This window comes from Drosophila montana, unplaced genomic scaffold (assembly GCF_035044405.1).
Source record: "Drosophila montana isolate Dmon_TW-CO22-7 unplaced genomic scaffold, ASM3504440v1 contig_2716_1, whole genome shotgun sequence".
Lineage (NCBI taxonomy): Eukaryota > Metazoa > Arthropoda > Insecta > Diptera > Drosophilidae > Drosophila > Drosophila montana.
This window is the reverse complement of record NW_026997587.1, coordinates 377,549-397,926: the sequence shown is the minus strand read 5'-3', so window position 1 is coordinate 397,926 and position 20,378 is coordinate 377,549. Positions and strand designations below refer to the sequence as shown.

General features: G+C 45.6%; 1 protein-coding gene across 1 annotated transcript in view; it reads left to right on the top strand.

Annotated features, from left to right (window-relative positions):
- Window positions 1-13,749, top strand: part of pk (prickle) — a 91,886-nt gene extending 78,137 nt beyond the window's left edge. Inside the window, exons 3-7 of the mRNA XM_064684300.1 lie at window positions 6,117-6,747; window positions 8,727-8,840; window positions 10,596-10,724; window positions 10,810-11,013; window positions 11,107-13,749. Of these exons, the coding sequence (XP_064540370.1) occupies window positions 6,117-6,747; window positions 8,727-8,840; window positions 10,596-10,724; window positions 10,810-11,013; window positions 11,107-13,035 (3,007 nt within the window). The 3' untranslated portion in view covers window positions 13,036-13,749. The remainder of the gene's footprint in view (window positions 1-6,116; window positions 6,748-8,726; window positions 8,841-10,595; window positions 10,725-10,809; window positions 11,014-11,106) is intronic.
- Window positions 13,750-20,378: the final 6,629 nt, after the last annotated feature.

Here is a 20,378-nt window from a genome sequence, read left to right as displayed (position 1 = left end):
ATGAAGAGGAAGACAAGATGAACAAAAAGCATAAAAAGCAAAGACACGGCTTCAATTAAAAACAACGAGCGGCAGATGAGAAAAAAACAAGTTCATAGACCAAAGACAACGACCGTTTGCTCGATCGATGCTGCTGGCTGCCTTCCTAGCCGTGGGCCTGTTTGGACTTGGACTTGGTTGTGGACTTGGACTTGGTTGTGGTCGTGGTCGTGGTCGAAGCCACACACAGGCTAGCCAATGGAGTGGACGACAGTGTCGCCCTCTTGTTCTTGGCTAGATTCAATCAGTAGGCGACCCGAAACAAATGCGTTTCAATTTTTTGATGAATTTACAGCGAGTTAAAAATTAATTAGAAGCTGGCCAGCAGCAACAGCAGCTTGTTGGCCGCAACCTGAGAAAAAAAAGACTAACGCGTCGAATCAATTACCATAGTCAACATTATTGGCCGTTAAGTCAGCAGCGATGCCTCAGTCTCTTTTTTTCTCTCTGTCTTGCGACAAGCATTTAGCGCGCCAAATTTGCATTGATGATGCAATTTTCAGCAGCAGCGCAGCGGGGCTGCAGAGGGGAGGGGGGCAAGTCGAGCTAAGTGCAGGCAGCTAAACAACGTTTCCCTGCATTTTCCGACAGAGTTCTGAAACCTGCTTTTGTTTCCAGCTAACACTCGAAGATCGCCTCAGTTGCTGTTGTTGCTGTTGCAGTTGAAGTGTTGTGGCATCTTTGCTTCGATGTTTGCCGCGCAACATCACACACACACACACACACACAGACACACACATGCACAGAGCGAGAGGGGCACAAATTGCTGGCATAGTTGTTGCTGTTGCAGCAGCTGTGAAAATTTGCACGCTCACAAAACAATTTTCGTTGCCGTTAGCAGAGCAGAAAGCCAAAGCGAAAAGCTAAAAGCCGCTGCAAATGTTGCAGCAACATTTTTGCCGCCTGCAAATGTTGACGACAACAACAACAGCAACAACAACATTAATTGGTCATCAGCTTTGTTACCAAAAGATAAGCAAACAATTTGTTCTCTGCTTGCCTGGGAGCTGGCTGCGCCCTCCCTGCCCCTGCCCCGCTGCTGCTGTTCCTCCTCCTCCTTTCGAAAATTCACGTTGTGATCTGCAAAAATTATGCAATTATTTTGCTTATGCGCGACTTTCTAAATTGAACATACAAATTAACAGCTGCCTTTCATGTACAGTTAGTCGTTTAATTGATTTCTCTCCCTCTGTGTACGTGTGTGTGTGTGTGTGGTCGTGTGTGTGTGCAATTAGTGCCACTTGGCGTATGCGCAATAAATGCAATGCCTGGCCACACGCAGCCAGAGAATGGGCCTCAGCATGGGCTCCTCTGGCTGCGCGCAGACATTCTTAATCAACTTTTAGCTGCAACAAAAAGCAAAAAAGAAAAGAATATAAAAAAATAAAGAGTACAACAACAAAGTGGAATTTTTACCAGCCATGAGTAGTACGAGTACGAGTACGAGCTAGAGTACGAGTCGCTGCCAAAGTCAATAAAAATGTCAACACGCCAAATGTCATGTTGACAGCGGCAGACAGCGACTGTCGCTGGGAGGCTGTAGTTGGGCAGCCAGACACAATGCGCCAGCTGGGAGGCAACGCCAGGAGGCAGGAGACGGAGACGGAGACGGAGATGGAGATGGAGCAAGCCCACGGAGCTTAGACCTAAGGCTGTGTGTGTGTACGTGTTTTACGTGTGTTCGTCCATGTTAGCCATAAAGTTTACGGCAATTTTTATTGACAATTCAAAAATCGTTTATGACAATCGCACTAGTTGTGAGCTAGCTGCATGGGTTTTAATAAAGCTCTGACCGGGCAGACACTTCTACTTGTTGTCCCATGTACATTTATATCCTAGATTCTGGATGCAGTCGGGCATGCGAGTGCCTAAATAAATATATATGTATGATTAAGGGAAAAGCAAAATAATATGATATTTGCTCAAGTTGAAAAGTTCTCTTTATGCTCGTTTTATTTTTATTTAAGCCAAATTTATAAACATACTAATTTCTATAACGATTCGACCATTACGAGGAAGGAAACTGACCAAAGTATATATGAAAAACATTAACAAGAACGCAGTCATTAAAGTGGACTTTCCTTAAGTCACGTATGAGCTTGGCTAAGGTGTCTAAGCGTCGAACTAACAAGCGAGAGGTCGTCGGTTCAAATTCAGCTGCAATTTGCGCGAATGCATAGTTGCGTGCAGCTTTTTATATGCTTTAAGATGACGCGAACTACGCAAGCAATTTGCCACCTGCATTTTCAACACAATACACTTAAGCCGACCAACGCCGGGTAATTTCATTTAGCAGCATATAGAATACAGCTAGACAGCTAGAGCTGACATCTATTGAAGTGTTGCCACTTGTCGTGTCATTTTTTTTCAATTTGGTTAATCGCTTAACTTATCACAGGGTATTTGGCAGTCGACTACCGCTTGGTCTGTTAGCCCTAACTATGCCTGCAGCTGTAAAACAATAAAACGCAACAGACGCTGCTGTTCGCAGGAGTCACAAAGGAACCTGGACAATAATTGTTGTCGTTGTTGTTGTTGTCCATCGTAAAACTTACTAAACAAGTCTCACTGGTCAAATTCCAGAAACGTCATTTAAGGGACCACCTGTCGGTCGGAATAGGGGGAGAGGCGTTGGTTGGGGACTGAAACTGAGCTATGGAAAACTAGCATGTAGAAACTTTCGCCTCCACAGCATTAACCCAAATTTGTGGGCCCAGCTAACCGCACAAACTGACAGCCAATTGTTGCCGTTGTCGCTGTTGGCCATGGCTTAGATCTTGCGGCAGCCATTGAGACGTACATCGGCGCGTCTTTGCAATTTGTCAACGCGTTCGCTGTGGCGTATATAATGATCATTCATTTAGATGCCAGCCGCCAGATAAGCGGCCCAGCTAAATATAGTACAGACGATCTGGGGCCTGCAAAACTATACGAGCATATATAATGGAGATGGCGAGTGCTTAAGCTGATGTTGCCACCACTTGACACGGTCGTGCAGCTGCAAGAGGCAACAGCAGCAGCAGCAGCAGCAGAGGGGGAGGGGAGAGTGGAGGGGAGCGGTTGCGGTTTATCAATGGCAACGCTTTGAACTAGTTTTAGGGCGCGAAAGCATGAGCCTAGCACAAAGTGGAGGCAAAGAAAACCAAGTGGGAAAAACCAGTTTTGGCTTTTTGTTTTTGGTTCAACGACTGCCAAAGTGAGCCGCTGCCTCAAGCTGAACCCTTTCAACTGTTGCTGCTGCTGCTGCTGCGGCTGCTTCTTCTTCTTCTTCTTCAACTTTATGCTTTGGCCATGCAAATACAAATATTGGCAACAGCTGCCCGCATGCCAGAATATGCCCGCATTTATTGTACACACACACACTCGCACACATGCCTCAAGGGTCTTTCATGGCGCAATATAAAAAATGTTGCGTTTTATAGCAGCAGCAGCCAGTTTGGCAACATGTTGCCAGCAACATTGTTGCAGCAAATTTGTGCGTATGTGCTAGCTTCTGCCTGGCCTAGCCCGCGGCCACTTTCCATTTTCAGGCCGCTCTATGGCTGCTTTAATGGCTTAATAAAGGCTGGCTCCAAATTGAAACTCGGCCACAATTGCTTGGCCAATTTTACGCAATTCGCCGCAGTCAACAATAAATTTGCAAATTGCAAAAATGCGGCGCGCAAATGAAAAGAAATGCAGGTCGCCAAACAACAGCACAGCACAGCACCGCACACAACCAGTTGGTCGCACAATAAATTCCGACTTCAGACAGACTTCAACTGTGCAGCTCCAGCTCCAGCTCCAGCTTCAGCTTGGACTCCTGCTGCAGCTGGAGTTCCTCTCATTTTCCTGGCTGCAACAAATTTGTTGTTTAGGCACAGTTTTTGCATTTGCTTCGCTTTTCATTTGTTCATTTTCAGACCAGGCCAGTCCCCAGTTGCGCAGTGTCTGCGCGGTCTCGAGTCCCAGTCCCAGTCCCAGTCCCAGAGTGCCAGCTCCTGCTCCCACTCCTACTCCCACTCTCCCCCCAGCCATTTGTTTGGCTTGTAATTTGAGTTTGAATGCGGCTGATTTGACAGCAGCCAACACTCTTGGCTGTCCGCCGTTGGCATCTGTCTCCAGCTGTGACTGCGACTGTGACTGCAACTGCGACTGCGACTGCGATTGTGACTGTGACTGCACGTGCACTGGTTCCCCTTTAGGCTATCCCACGCCAGCGACGCATTCTTTGCATGTCCCGCAGCCCGCGGCTCGCGGCCAACTACAGCGTTTTGCGCTTTAAAATGCAAATGTCGACGCTCCATAAAACAATGGCTGAAACTACATTTTAGCTGGTTTTAGCTGCCAGCCAAAGCCAAAAAATCTGCGCAATTAATTTGCGGGGCAAACCGCAACGACCGCTCGAATTGGTCCCACTGGCCGCCACCTTCCACAAAATATTGACACATCAGCAACTGCGGCGCAGTCAGCGAACTAGAAATGGAATTGCAATCGCTAAAGCGGACGCGGACGCGGATGCGGATGCGGATCCGGAAACACAAAAAGAATGAATTCGCCTGGTTAAATCATCATGGCCCGCAAAAAACAACAAAAGGGCGGACACATTGTTTTGATAAAACGCCCGCATGGGCACACACAAAAACACACACACACACACATCGCAGGCGATTGCTGGATATATCCAAGCGAAGTCGTAGCCGGTTACGCCCATCCGCCCACCGCTTGCCCACAAAGTCGCAGCTACAGTTACATATGCGCAGACAATGCGCAGTTATCCTTTGATAGCTGCAACAACAACAACAACTGGCATGAAATGGTGCGTGCCGCGGTTGATATAAGGCGAGCATCAAATCCCCTACAATTGCAATCGTAGGTCATTTGGGATTTGCGGTAAAATGTATTTCGTAGACACATGTATACCTCTTATTCTGGGGTAGTTGCCAGAGTTTTGGGTAGAGCTTTGCCAGATAAAACGTTTCTTTACAAGTTTTCTGAAGGTTTATCGTGCTCAGAAAATAAAAGGGCCTGGGTCATGTTGTGGCAACAATCTCTTTGAGTCTTTTTGTTATAATAGCTGTCAGTTTAAACAAAACAAAGGTTAGTTAACAGTTTTCTGTAAGTTTATCGTGGAAATAATAGACCCTAAGTCATGTGGAGCGAACGATCTTTCATTTTAGAGGTTGTCAGCTTAAACGAAAGATTTATTTTTATGATCGATTTCGATTACTTAGGAAATCTCTTAAACATACTCTGCAGCATTTGAAACTGTTCTACATACTTCAGGAAAATACCAAAGCTAATTCTTATATTATTTTTTAATTTAATACTAATATCATAAATAATATTAACAGTTATTGCCTTAAATATAAACCAATTCAAAGCTTTTACACAGACACTCACTATAAGCAACATAAATGCTTTCCTTTAGTGCTGCGATCGTTGCAGCTTTTGAAAGCTCACCAATACTAGTCCAAAGCACCCACACACATTTACGCAGTCAAAAAGCTCGCGTCAGTTGCTTGCAGCGCATTTCGGGGCGCAGCTAGGATAACAATGTCAGCCGTACAACAAATTGACAAACAGCGACAGCCCAAAGGCCCGGAAAGCAAACACACGAATACAAATATATATAGAGATATATATATATATTTATATCAGACTAACGAACAACAACAACAACATCATGAGCCGTCGATTTGTTTGTGTAAACGCTGTGAAGCGCATTTGTATTTTCATTTTGATGTGCAGCTCAAAAAAAACAATCCTTTTAAAAAACAAACTAAAATTGACAGCTCGTTCAAATTGAAAAAAAGGAAGTGCAAAACCGCATAAATCCCGCGTATTACAAAGGAATAAGCGCAAAAAACATTTTGTATGCGGTTTCATAATACAATAAAAATATGATTTGGCCATGTGTTGTGGGACTTAAATCATTAAATCATACCACATTTTCCCAGCAGCATGTAGAACCTTTAACCCGCCATGTAATTTGTGAAAATATTTTAATTGAGTTTAAAATTAGCCACGCCACAAAAATGCCAATAACTAAAAGCCAATCTCTCTTTCTCCTTCTCTCTCGCCGTGTCTCCTTGCAGGCCCATAAGTCGCACGCCGCTAACGCAGATCTCGTATCTGCAGAAGATACCCACGTTGCCGCGCCACTTCTCGCCCAGCCAGGGACATGGCACGTTGCCAGCCATGCAGCCAGCGCTGGGCAATCTCGGGCTGCCCAGCAGCTCCTCGGCGAGCGCTTTGTATGCGGCACAGAATGCGGGCATGTTGCCCACATCGCCGCTGCCGTTGCAGCGGCATCAGCAATTTTTGCCGCCGCATCATCAGCAGCTGCCCATGCAACTGCCGCCAGCCGTGGGAGCAGCTGTTGCCGCACAGTATTCGCCCGCCGGCTCGGGCTGCTCCAGCAATGCGAAGTACACCAATGCGCAACATGGACACCAGCTGCAGCAGCAGCAGCATCCACATCCACATCATCAGCTGTCGCCGGCGCTATCGACACCGTCGCCGCCATCGCTGCTGCATCATCCAGCGGGCCACTGCTCCTCCTCCTCCTCCTCGTCGGCGGCGGCAGCAGCGGCCGCAGCGGCAGCGCATGCGCCCTTCCTGGCCGGGCCGCACATGGACATGCAGCGGCAGTCGCACTCGGACGATGACAGCGGCTGTGCGCTCGAAGAGTACACCTGGGTGCCGCCTGGCCTGCGACCGGATCAGGTGAGTTCTCGGGCCCTTTGGGAGTTGCTTGATCTGTGATTTGTGTGCACAGATAAGCAAGGCGCGACTCGACTTGACTTGACTTGACTTATTGTGCGTGATTTTGTCACTTAAGCCGCGTTCAGCACCAAGAGCTGCTCATCAGCAGGCCATAAATCAGTCAGACTTCATTGCTCACCTCCGAGCCGATAGCAGACGGAAACTTTGCACGCAGCTCGCATCTTTGGGCTGCGATCGAGTCTGGAATCTGGCCACGGACAGCTTTTGGTCTGCCTAACGTGTGGGCCCCGTTCTGGACTGTCTACATATTGGAAATTAGATTGCGCTAATGAAACCCCAAAGTCCAGCTGCGGCCCACTCGCTAGTTGGCCATTTCTCAAAGCCATTTTTATGGCCAATTCAGTGCACAAAAAGAAAAACAAAACTAGAAGAAAAGAAAAGTATTGCCGGCATTTTGTGCGAATTTTTTGTTCAATTATTTTTTGGCTGCCGTTAACGCCACATAAATTATTTGCGTAAAATATGCGCCAATGGAAAATAAATCTTGCGCAATCTTTTCCAGCGGCCGCGGCGCCCAAAAGCGCGCTACTAACCATTTTTTAGGGACATTTTTTAGCTCTGACTATAACGACTGTTGCCGGCTCTGGGCCTGTTTCTGGGCCTGGACCAGGCCCAGGCCCGCAGGAGACGTTGGCAACTCTTTGACATGCTGCCTCAGACTCCATTCAGTATGCATAGGGTCGCGTTAATCCCGCTCAAACTGACAGCGCCTATCACATGTCGCGCAGGCAGACGCTTGAATACCCTATAAACAGACAATGTTTGATATAGGGTATATTCAAGTTTAGATAGTTCTAGCGGAACTCATTTGAATTCTAAGGTAACTCCTCACAAGCATCGGCAGCTGAGATGATTTAGCTTTATTGTCAGCCTCGACTCAGAGAACTCAGAGTCTGTTATTTAAACAGATCTTAATTTCTCTCTTACTACTCTCATTCCATACGCAGCTGATGTTTATTTTAGAATCCGAAAAATGTATCTTAGTTTAACTGATATTAATCTAATGAAAGATACGCTGATATATATTAAATTCACGACAACCAATTCGAGCTGCAAAGTATTCCTGAAAATGAACTTGCTTCCCAAACAGATAAAGGGTTCTCCCAATCCTTTTCAAGGCGAGCTAGGCAGTATATGAAAAGTAGCAGCGACTTTTACGCACTAGACCCCCCGCTTAGTCTGATTGCAGGGTATTTTCCCGTCAAGCTGGCTCGCCCAGCTGGCTGCCATTGCCATTGCCAATGCCATATAGTATTTTTGGCAAACGCTACAAACAGAATTGAAAATTTATTTACAGCCATTTACGTTGACGCAGCATAAGCCATGTGTCAGTCGTCTGTCCGTCTGTCCGTCCGTCTGTCCGTCCGTCAGTCTGTCCGTCAGGCAGTCGCTTGGTTGGTTAGTTGTTTGGCAGGCAGTTGGCTGAGTGGCGTCGCGCTGCCTCAGACTGTGGTCACTTGCTGGCAGATCGCATGCTTGAATTTCACGGCAATCGGCGCACTTGAAAAAAACAAAACAAAAACAACAACAAAAAATAGAAAACGTGGCCAATAAACTGAGCAGCTGAGGCGGCTTAGAAGTTGACCGTGGCAGCACGTTGCGCACCTTTCAACCTGGCCAAAATGGCCAAATCAACGTAATAAAATCAAAAGGAAATAAAAAAATCTTTAGCCAGCAACCTGCTGTGTCGCAGTCAGGCGCAGCATTTGACAGGCCCCCAACCTGATGATGATGATCATGATGATCATGATGATCAAGTTGTTGTTGCTGCTGATGATAATGATGATCCGTTGGGGCTGAGCCTGAACCCCTTTTTGCCAGCATTTAGTTTTAGCTTAGTTTTGAGTGTGTGACCCCAGCGCATTCCATTGCAGCCAAACTCAATTCTCAATTGGATTTCTCTTTCTTTTTTTCGCCAGGTCCGCTTGTATTTCTCGCAAATACCCGACGACAAAGTGCCATACGTCAACAGTCCCGGAGAGCAGTACCGTGTGCGACAATTGCTGCATCAACTGCCGCCGCATGATAACGAGGTGAGTGTAGTCCAGTGTCTCCTATATATCCCTCTGTAATCCACTCCATTCCACTCTGGGTGTCCCTGGGGTGACGCTGGCCCTGTCAATTTCGTGGTATTTATTCAAATGTGTGCGCGTTTTTTTTTTTTTTTTTGCTTTATCGTGATTGAATGGCCTCGTGTCCTCGCAACGACAACTCGAATTACGGCAACGGCATATCAAAGTCAATGCCAGCGATTTTCCCACACATTCTCAGACCAATTGTTGTTGCTTTTGTTGTTCCTGTGCCTTTTAATTAATCAAGGAAACAAGTGCAACTAACTGAACTGGCACCCCTGGCAAAAACCACAAAACTACAATGAGAGTAACAAAAACCAAATGCAAAAAAAAAACAGGAAAATCCAACTTGGTTTATTCGAGGCGTTAATACCCTTACAGACATAGAAGAGTTAAATCTGATTGGAATCAGAAATCAGTCAAATAACTGAGAACCTATTATTTTAAACTATTACTAATATTAATCTTATTATTGTTTTTATTTTTAATTTTATTATAAACATTGTCATTATTATTACAATTACTATTATTATTATTATTTGTATAATTATTATTATTATTATTATTTGTATTATTATTATTCTTATTATTATTATTATTATTATTATTATTATTATTATTATTATTATTATAACCATTATCATTATTATGATTACTACCATTATCATTATTATTTTTATTATCATTATCATTACCATAATCATTATCATTATCATTATCATTATCATTATCATTATCATTATCATTATCATTATCATTATCATTATCATTATCATTATCATTATCATTATCATTATCATTATCATTATCATTATCATTATCATTATCATTATCATTATCATTATCATTATCATTATCATTATCATTATCACTATCATTATTATTATCATTCTCATTATCATTATCATCATAATTATCATTATAATTATCATTATCATTATCATTATCATTTTATTATCATTATCAATACTTATTTAGTCTATATAGTAGTGCTTCGCATTTTAGTTATCGAAATAAGATTATCCTTTGTTAGGGTATAGAGCCCTAGTTGAGCGGATTCCCACAGCTTTAAGTTGGAGGATATCAGTTACCATTTTAGCATTTTAGCATTTACCACTTTTAACCACTGCAACTAACTGGGGGTTGCCATGTTAACGAGTATCCAAGCTGACCAGACTTTAGCAATGGGCGTGCGTGTGTACCTGTGTATGTGTGTGAGTGTGTGTGTGTGTGGAAAATGCCCAAATTCCAAGCCGAAAGTCAAATCAAATTGTGCGCTGGGGCAACAAAAAAGAGGCAGCCAAAAAATTTGCATACAACACAAACGAGACGCTGACCGCAGCCAGCAGCAGGATGAGCTGGAGGCTGCGGAGGAGTAGGAGGAGTAGAAGGAGCAGCTGCTGCAGCCGAACTAGAAGCTAACCCAGTTGATGGGCAGCCTTGGCTACCGTTCGCTGTCTGCGGTTGTCTGCCCTGCCCACTGGCCACTCGAGCTGCGACTGTGGCTGTGGCTGTCTCTGGCCATGCCTGTTGTTGCAGACAAACAATCTGCGCCCCAAGTTGACTTCTTGGAAAGATCACTTGTGCCTGCCCACCAGCATCAACTTGAACATATGATTTGGCTGTCTCCCTGCCCATCTGTCCCTCTGTACCTCTGTCGTTTGTCGTTTGTCTGTTTGTCTGCCGTCTCAACAAACGGTTCTTCTGTCATTGCAGGTTCGTTACTGTCACTCACTGACGGATGAGGAGCGCAAGGAGCTGCGTCTGTTTTCCACACAGCGCAAACGTGATGCACTCGGACGCGGCAATGTGCGACAGCTGATGAGCGCACGTCCATGCGATGGCGTAAGTACCTAACCCAGTTCTAATCCCCCCACCCCACTCAACCCTCTAGCGCAACGAAACCAACTCCTATTGAAAACTCTTGCAGTGCGACGAGCTGATTTCCACTGGCGACATTGCGGTCTTTGCCACGCGCCTCGGCCCCAATGCCAGCTGGCATCCGGGCTGCTTTACGTGCTGCATTTGCCGCGAGCTGCTCGTGGATCTCATCTATTTCCATCGGGATGGGCGCATATATTGTGGCCGCCATCACGCGGAGACGTTGAAGCCGCGCTGCTCCGCTTGCGACGAGGTGAGTCACCTGACCCGCGTTGACCCCCCTCTGACCCCAGGCGACAAGTTGTTTCGCTCTAAAACTTTGCCTTCAACTTTCCGCACTACGCAGATAATCCTGGCGGATGAGTGCACCGAGGCCGAGGGACGTGCCTGGCACATGAATCATTTCGCCTGCCACGAGTGCGACAAGCAGCTGGGCGGCCAGCGGTACATCATGCGGGAGGGCAAGCCGTACTGTCTGCTCTGCTTCGATGCGATGTTCGCCGAATATTGTGACTACTGTGGCGAGGCGATTGGCGTGGATCAGGGCCAGATGAGCCATGATGGCCAGCACTGGCATGCCACCGATGAGTGCTTCTCGTGCAACACCTGCCGCTGCTCGCTGCTGGGTCGCGCCTTTTTGCCGCGCCGTGGCGCCATCTATTGTTCGATAGCCTGCAGCAAGGGTGAGCCGCCGACGCCGTCGGATAGCTCCGGCACGGGCATGTATACCACGCCCACGCCGCCGGCGCAGCGCGTGCGGCCGCAACAGACGCGCATACCCAGCAGCCACGCCTCCAGCTCGCCGCCCATGTCGCCGCAGCAGCAGCAACAGCATCAGGCCAGCTTCAATCAGGCAATGTACCAGCTGCAGAGCCAGCAGCTGGCCGCGGGCGTGCCCGCCAATGAGCTGCCAGGCGTGCTGCCGGGCGGACTGCTGGTGGCGCATGCCAAGCAGACCTATGCCACCTCCGACTCGGATGCGGGCGTGGTCAAGGATCTGGAGCAGGTCGTCCACAATGCGGCCGGCGGCGGCGGCGGAGATTTTACCGATTTCTCCAGCTCGCAGAATATGTCGCCGTTGAACTCGCCCGGCGACTTCCAGCCGCATCTGATGCCCAAGCCCATGGAGCTGCAGCGCGACGGTGTCTACAACTTCAACGAGATGGCCACCAATTTGGATGCAGCGTGGCCGGCGAAGCCGCCGCTGGGCGGCACGCACAGCTATCAGCTGCAGCGGCAGCTGCAACAGGTCTCCAAAATGGACAACTCCATCACGTCCAGCATGCCGGAGCTGGGCGTGGTCGGTGCTCAGCACCTGGCGCACTTTGCACAGCAGCTGCCGCCGGCGCCGCCGTTGCACGCCTCCGCACAGCAGTTCCATGCGTCGCAGCACGAGTATGCGGACATATTGCATCCGCCGCCGCACGTCGGTGAGCTGCCTGAGCTGCCCACGCCCAATCTGAGCGTGGCCTCGACGGCGCTGCCATCGGAGCTGATGGGCTCGCCCACGCACTCCGCCGGCGATCGGTCGCTGCAGTCCACGCAATCGGCGACGCAGCCGCCCACGCATCCCGTTTCCATACTCAGCGGCGCCAGCTCCTCCTCGCCCATGAGCGGCGAGCCGACCAAGAAGAAGGGCGTGCGCTTCGAGGGCATTCCCGACACGCTGCCCCGCTCGCGCAGCTACTCCGGCAACGGCGCCGGCGCCGGCACCAGCGGCGCTGGCGAAAGGGAACGTGAGCGGGACAGAGAAAGAGACAGAGATAGGGACAGAGAGAAGGACAGGGAGCGGGATGTCAATCGACATGGACATGGGCACTCGTCGCGCCGACGTCGCCGCCGCAAATCCTCGAGCCACCATCGCAGCGGCAGCGGGCATCGCTCGCACTCGACTACGCGCGCGGATACCTATGCGCCGGCCCAGCCGCTGTCCTCCTCCTACCAGGGCCCGCCCTCGGTGCTGCAGGCCAGCGCATTGGCCGAGCACGAGTCGCCGCACAAGTCGCCGCGCCAGCAGCGTGAACGGGAACGCGAACGGGAGCGGGAGCGGGAGCGAGAGCGCGATGAATCCGAGGAATCGGATGTGTGCTCCACCTGTTCGTCCAGCTCGTCCAGCTCCGAGGATTACATGATGATGTACCAGCTGCCGCAGAGGCGCCACTATGGCGGCGTCCGCGTCAGCTATGTGCCCAACGACGCCCTGGCCTACGATCGCAAGCGCAAGCCCGCAGACCTGGCCGGGGCTGACAAGGACAAAAACTGCATCATCTCGTGATCCGAGCCGGCGGCCATTTTAATTAGCGCTGATTGCGCGCCTGCCCGCTAATAAATGAGGCGCCGCAAGCGCCCTTTTCGCTAACGAAGCAGCCACCAGGTGGTCATCAATTTTCAATAAATACACATACAGAAGAGGACATACAGATACACATACATACTCATACTGATACAGAGAGTGGAGCATAGCCGAGAGCAGAACTCATATCCCGCACTTTTACAAAGCAATAAAGTTCAACTTGAGATTTAAGACGCGCCTAGTTAAGCATTGGAAACTACAAATGAGATACAATACGAGAGGAAGGGCCTCTCTCTTCAATACTGTTCCAAAAATATAGCACATCCCTAATTAAGCGAATCAAACTAAGATAAGTACTATATATATATAAATATATATGCATACCTATTTTTATATGCGATGAATACCCTTAAGAGAACTATATAATTAACTTATACCTACAACAACATATACATACATATATATATATATATACTACATCTATTTACAGATTTGTATTTATTGAAATTAAGTTTTACGCAGCAACTATTTACACACGATAACTTTTAATTAACTGGCATTTGGCTAAGTAGGAAAACCCGATGCGATAAGATTTGGCTAAAGAAACTTACAATAATTCTAGACTAAGAACTAATTTGTACAAGACCCTATGAATAAAGAGTTCAAAGCAAAATCTATTGAGAATATGAAGAAAAACTATATAGAATATGTCGAAAAATTCAAATTAATTTAAGTCAAATATTTAGTTATATTTTATTTAGAATTATAGTACAATAATTATTAGCAAAGATCTGTAACATTTTCCCCATTAATTTTCCTATCAATTCACAGCAATTCGTTTATTTGTTAAACATTCCCAGCTTTTGCTTTAAGAATTCCCTTTGAAATTGATTTTTTCATGATTTACTCGACAAATATTTGCACAACCTTCTTTCCCCCTAAACTTTCGCAAGCACCTTGATGCCAATTATTTGTGCCAACAACTGGATCAATCTGGAGAAGGGCGGCAGCGCAACAGACTGAGGTAAGCTTAAACCAGATTAAGAAGTGGGCTATAACGGGGCAACGGGGGTGGCTGTCAGAGCTGCTGCTGTCAAATGCGCTAGTCAAATATTGAGACAGCGAAACAGCAAACGCTCGAATAACATTTAAGCTCAAGGATAAACACGAGATACGGCAGCAAAAGTTGTGGCAACTGGCGGAGCTGCCTGACGCTCGATACAGGCAGGTTATCTATAATTATGCATCAGATAATGAATATAAATTAGGCGCATGTCGAGCAAAAAACGACCAGAGGCAGCCCCAGCTACATGGAAATTAAAATCGAAAATAAAACGATGCCATTTTTGTGCCTCTGCTAATAACTTGCCGGCAAATTATGGCAGGCCAGCAACGAGGAGGGCAGCTGGAGCTGGGACAGCAACGTGCAACAAGCAATCACATGCAGGCATGCAACTGCAACGCTTTGCTGCAGGGCGTAATTAGCCAATAAAGCAAGGCACTGCTTGTCAAGTGGGGCTGGCACAGGAGTATTTGCTGCTGCCGGTTAGTGGCCACTTCTGGTGACCATCATTAGAGCAATGTTTGCATACATGTCAATGGGCCCTTGGCATAACTAGTGCCGGTTTGTTGCCACAAGATGGACCCCGGGCTAATGGGCGCTTAATAATACATGCCACACACAGGGCCAGGGGTGGTGGGCGTGGTCAAATGAGCATCGATAGCTGTTTGTGGCACCTGCATGAGGCGGAGCGCGATGCGTTCGAGCGATAAGCGCAAAATTGTCTGCGTCTGGCATTGATAAGCCAAATGACTTGGCGTTAACGCACACAAAAGGCGCACTCAAATGTCGTCTGGTCAAGTGCGGGGGTTGGCGGGGCTTTGGACAGTTGTGTGCGTTGTCTGGGCCAGCAGCTGCGGGTACGCGCTCAGCTCGTCCGCTCTCAGTGCCCCTCTGTGCCGCTAGCCAAGTGGAGAACTTTTGCAATTGTAATTTTGTAAAAGTTTCTTTGGCATTGCATTTGGCCAGATAGATTTCTGTTGCTAGCTGCCATTTTGCGTTATAATCCACAACGGTTGACAGCTGCACCACCCAACCACAAAGCCACCCAGCCGGCCCTGCGAACTGCGTTGCCCCCGATGCGTGCGCCTTTGTGTTTTATTGCATGTCATTTCCGTTTCCTCTGCCCGCTGCATACTTCTGATGATTGGTCTGCCGCCCGCTGCCCGCTGCCCACTGCCCACTGTCTGCTGTCTGCCCGGCATCCTGGCTGCATTGCTAGCCATTACGTTTATCCTGCCACACACACACACTCAGACACACACAGTTGTACATCAGATATGGCAAAATTTATATTCGCATTTCCGACGCTCATTTTTATCAAGCCCGAATAACCAAACCAAAACCACACACACTCACACACACACTCACACACATACACACCACGAACAAATTGTAAACGTGAAGCTGCAGTTATTATGAGCTGGACACACAAACAAACAATTCCCCACACACGCACACGCACCCAGTCAGAGGTACTTGTGCATCCCATAAGGAATGTCACATACAGGCGCGCACACACACACACACATACCACATCCGCAGGCAACTCGAACTGGTGACTTTTATTTGTTGTTGCTGGCTGCAGGACACTTGGCTACTGGCATTTTTGGCTGCGCTTTTGGCCAGCGATTGTTGTACACATTTCCAATGCGCTTTTCACCTCCCTTTTTATTACGAAATTACATTCAACTTATTTGCAATGCATTTCACAGATTCTTTCGAGTACCGAAAGGCAAATAAGCAAAGTGCACTCTCCATATTCGCAATTCTCGATGATCGATCGTTAGAGGCACATATTCAAATATCTCTGTTAATTAAACACGGTCAAATTGCGTCAATTATTAAAATGGCAATTCGTACTAGTTTTGCTTTGTAAGCCTCTATCGGGCGGATTGGGCGCGATGAACTCGTGGAGGCCCATGGCATCAACGTTTTTTGACTGTATTTTGACATAGTATTTTCCATTTTGGGTGATCTCTGAGAATTCGGATTTTTGGATGGCAATCGATAGTCGGTATCGGTACCAAAAGTATGCATTACTTTGTTTGCTTTAGTTCCAAGTGCACAACCACACGAATCTTTTTGGGAAACTTTAAATGCCCCATATCTCGGCCAAATAAAGCCCGATTATCGGGCAGATTGGCCGCGATAAACTCGTGGAGGCCCAAAGAATAGAATGGCATCAACGTTTTTTGAGTTCAGAAAAAAGTCATTTTTCGAAAAAAACTGTATTTTTGATGATTTTGGGTCATCTCTTAGAATTTGGATTTTTGGATGGCAATCGATAGTCGGCATCCGTACGAGTAGAAAGAGGTATACCACTTCGAATTCGGACTGTATTTAGCCGAGATATTTCAAATTAAACACTAAATAAAATGTTAGTCTATGCGTATATTGTGAATGGTAATTTTTTTGCGCGGACCAAAAGTATGCATTACTTTGTTTGCTTTACTTCCAAGTGCACAACCACACGAATCTTTTTGGGAAACTTTAAATGCCCGTATCTCGGCCAAATAAAGCCCGATATCGGGCAGATTGGCCGCGATAAACTCGTGGAGGCCCAAAGAATAGAATGGCATCAACGTTTTTTGAGTTCAGAAAAAAGTCATTTTTCGAAAAAAACTGTATTTTTGATGATTTTGGGTCATCTCTTAGAAAGAATTTGGATTTTTGGATGGCAATCGATAGTCGGCATCCGTACGAGTAGAAAGAGGTATACCACTTCGAATTCGGACTTTTTTTAGCCGAGATATTTCAAATTAAACACTAAATAAAATGTTAGTCTATGCGTATATTGTGAATGGTAATTTTTATGCGCCTACCAAAAGTATGCAATCCTTTGTTTGCTTTACTTCCAAGTGCACAACCACACGAATCTTTTTGGGAAACTTTAAATGCCCATATCTCGGCCAAATAAAGCCCGATATCGGGCAGATTGGCCGCGATAAACTCGTGGAGGCCCAAAGAATAGAATGGCATCATCGTTTTTTGATTTCAGAAAAAAGTCATTTTTCGAAAAAAACGTGATGGTTACACTGTATTTTTGATGATTTTGGGTCATCTCTTAGAATTTGGATTTTTTGATGGCAATCGATAGTCGGCATCCGTACGAGTAGAAAGAGGTATACCACTTCGAATTCGGACTGTATTTAGCCGAGATATTTCAAATTAAACACTAAATAAAATTGTTAGTCTATGCGTATATTGTGAATGGTAATTTTTTTGCGCGGACCAAAAGTATGCATTACTTTGTTTGCTTTACTTCCAAGTGCACAACCACACGAATCTTTTTGGGAAACTTTAAATGCCCATATCTCGGCCAAATAAAGCCCGATATCGGGCAGATTGGCCGCGATAAACTCGTGGAGGCCCAAAGAATAGAATGGCATCATCGTTTTTTGATTTCAGAAAAAAGTCATTTTTCGAAAAAAACGTGATGGTTACACTGTATTTTTGATGATTTTGGGTCATCTCTTAGAATTTGGATTTTTTGATGGCAATCGATAGTCGGCATCCGTACGAGTAGAAAGAGGTATACCACTTCGAATTCGGACTGTATTTAGCCGAGATATTTCAAATTAAACACTAAATAAAATGTTAGTCTATGCGTATATTGTGAATGGTAATTTTTTTGCGCGGACCAAAAGTATGCATTACTTTGTTTGCTTTACTTCCAAGTGCACAACCACACGAATCTTTTTGGGAAACTTTAAATGGCCCATATCTCGGCCAAATAAAGCCCGATATCGGGCAGATTGGCCGCGATAAACTCGTGGAGGCCCAAAGAATAGAATGGCATCATCGTTTTTTGATTTCAGAAAAAAGTCATTTTTCGAAAAAAACGTGATGGTTACACTGTATTTTTGATGATTTTGGGTCATCTCTTAGAATTTGGATTTTTTGATGGCAATCGATAGTCGGCATCCGTACGAGTAGAAAGAGGTATACCACTTCGAATTCGGACTGTATTTAGCCGAGATATTTCCAAAAAACACTAAATAAAATGTTGGGCTGATGCGTATATTGTGAATGGTAATTTTTATGCGCCTACCAAAAGTATGCATTACTTTGTTTGCTTTACTTCCAAGTGCACAACCACACGAATCTTTTTGGGAAACTTTAAATGCCCATATCTCGGCTAAATAAAGCCCGATAACGGGCGGATTGGGCGCGATAAACTCGTGGAGGTCCATAGAATAGAATGGCATCAACGTTTTTTGATTTCAGAAAAATGTCATTTGTCGAAAAAAAAAAACGTGATGGTTACACTGTATTTTTGACCATTTTGGGTGATCTCTTAGAATTCGGATTTTTGGATGGCAATCGATAGTCGGCATCCGTACGAGTAGAAAGAGGTATACCACTTCGAAATCGGACTGTATTTAGCCGAGATATTTCAAATTAGACACTAAATAAAATGTTAGTCTATGCATATATTGTGAATGGTAATTTTTTTGCGCGGACCAAAAGTATGCATTACTTTGTTTGCTTTACTTCCAAGTGCACAACCACACGAATCTTTTTGGGAAACTTTAAATGCCCATATCTCGGCTAAATAAAGCCCGATAACGGGCGGATTGGGCGCGATAAACTCGTGGAGGTCCATAGAATAGAATGGCATCAACGTTTTTTGATTTCAGAAAAATGTCATTTTTCGGAAAAAACGTGATGGTTACACTGTATTTTTGATGATTTTGGGTCATCTCTTAGAATTTGGATTTTTGGATGGCAATCGATAGTCGGCATCCGTACGAGTAGAAAGAGGTATACCACTTCGAATTTCGGACTGTATTTAGCCGAGATATTTCAAATTAAACACTAAATAAAATGTTAGTCTATGCGTATATTGTGAATGGTAATTTTTTTGCGCGGACCAAAAGTATGCATTACTTTGTTTGCTTTACTTCCAAGTGCACAACCACTCGAATCTTTTTGGGAAACTTTAAATGCCCATATCTCGGCTAAATAAAGCCCGATAACGGGCGGATTGGGCGCGATAAACTCGTGGAGGTCCATAGAATAGAATGGCATCAACGTTTTTTGATTTCAGAAAAATGTCATTTGTCGAAAAAAACGTGATGGTTACACTGTATTTTTGACCATTTTGGGTGATCTCTTAGAATTCGGATTTTTGGATGGCAATCGATAGTCGGCATCCGTACGAGTAGAAAGAGGTATATACACTTCGAAATCGGTCATATGGAACCCGAGATTTTAATATTTGATAAAAAATTAGTCTCAAAACGTATTTGTAGACAGCACGAAAGTATGCAGTACTACTAAAATTCTGCTAAAAACCGCTACAAACGGCTATAAACGGCCATATTTCGGCTAAATAAAGCCAGATAACGGGCGGATTGATTTTGCGCGATACAACGTTTTGTGATTTCAGAAACTTTAAAACCTTAAAGCCCGATGGCAAGAGATATTTCAATTTTAATATTTTATCAAATGTTGCTTAATTGTGCTGCGTACTTTTATTAAAATGGGATGAAAATGAAGTCAGTCCCTGTTTGCTTTAAGTAATTTCAGCTGTGTTTCGTGCTCTCGCTTTAAGTTCCGAAATTTAAGTGGCATTGCATTATATCATAATCTACTTATTTCCGCTACGTTCCCTGCACTTAATCATAATTCATATGCAAATATTTCGCAAAATACCGACAAAATTTATGATGTCTGCAGCAAATTGATGAAATAACTAAAGTACATATTGCACAATTGCATAGCACAAATGTTATTAACTCACCCAAAAAAAAAGTAGATGGAAGGCCAACTCTTTGCATCCTATATTCCATATTCTCCTACATTTATCCTACGGTCCCCCAGCTCTTGTTGCGTGCTAATGGCGTTGCCTGCAGCAATTGTTTACTGGCCCATTAATTAATACAAATATAAATTGCCAATATGGAGTGCGTGCTGTTTGCACAACAACAATAACAATAACTACGACAGCCTGTTACAACAACAACATCAACAACAACAACAAAGCACATGAATCAAGTGCAGCCCGTTTGCCTTTATGAGTGAAGGCGCAGGCGGGCCAGGGCGGCGCGTAGCAGGAAGGTTTTGCTGTAAAAACAGCCCAAAACATCAAGCGCATAAATAACCACGAAATGGCCAAGCAAAAATTATTTACACCTCCCCCGCCACGCCCCAGCCCAGCAGCCAGTGTGTGGGTCCACGTAGCCACGCCCGCTCCGTTGCCGAACGTTTAATTAATTTTTAGCGTGTTTCGCAGACGTCGACGAGGCCGCAAATAGAA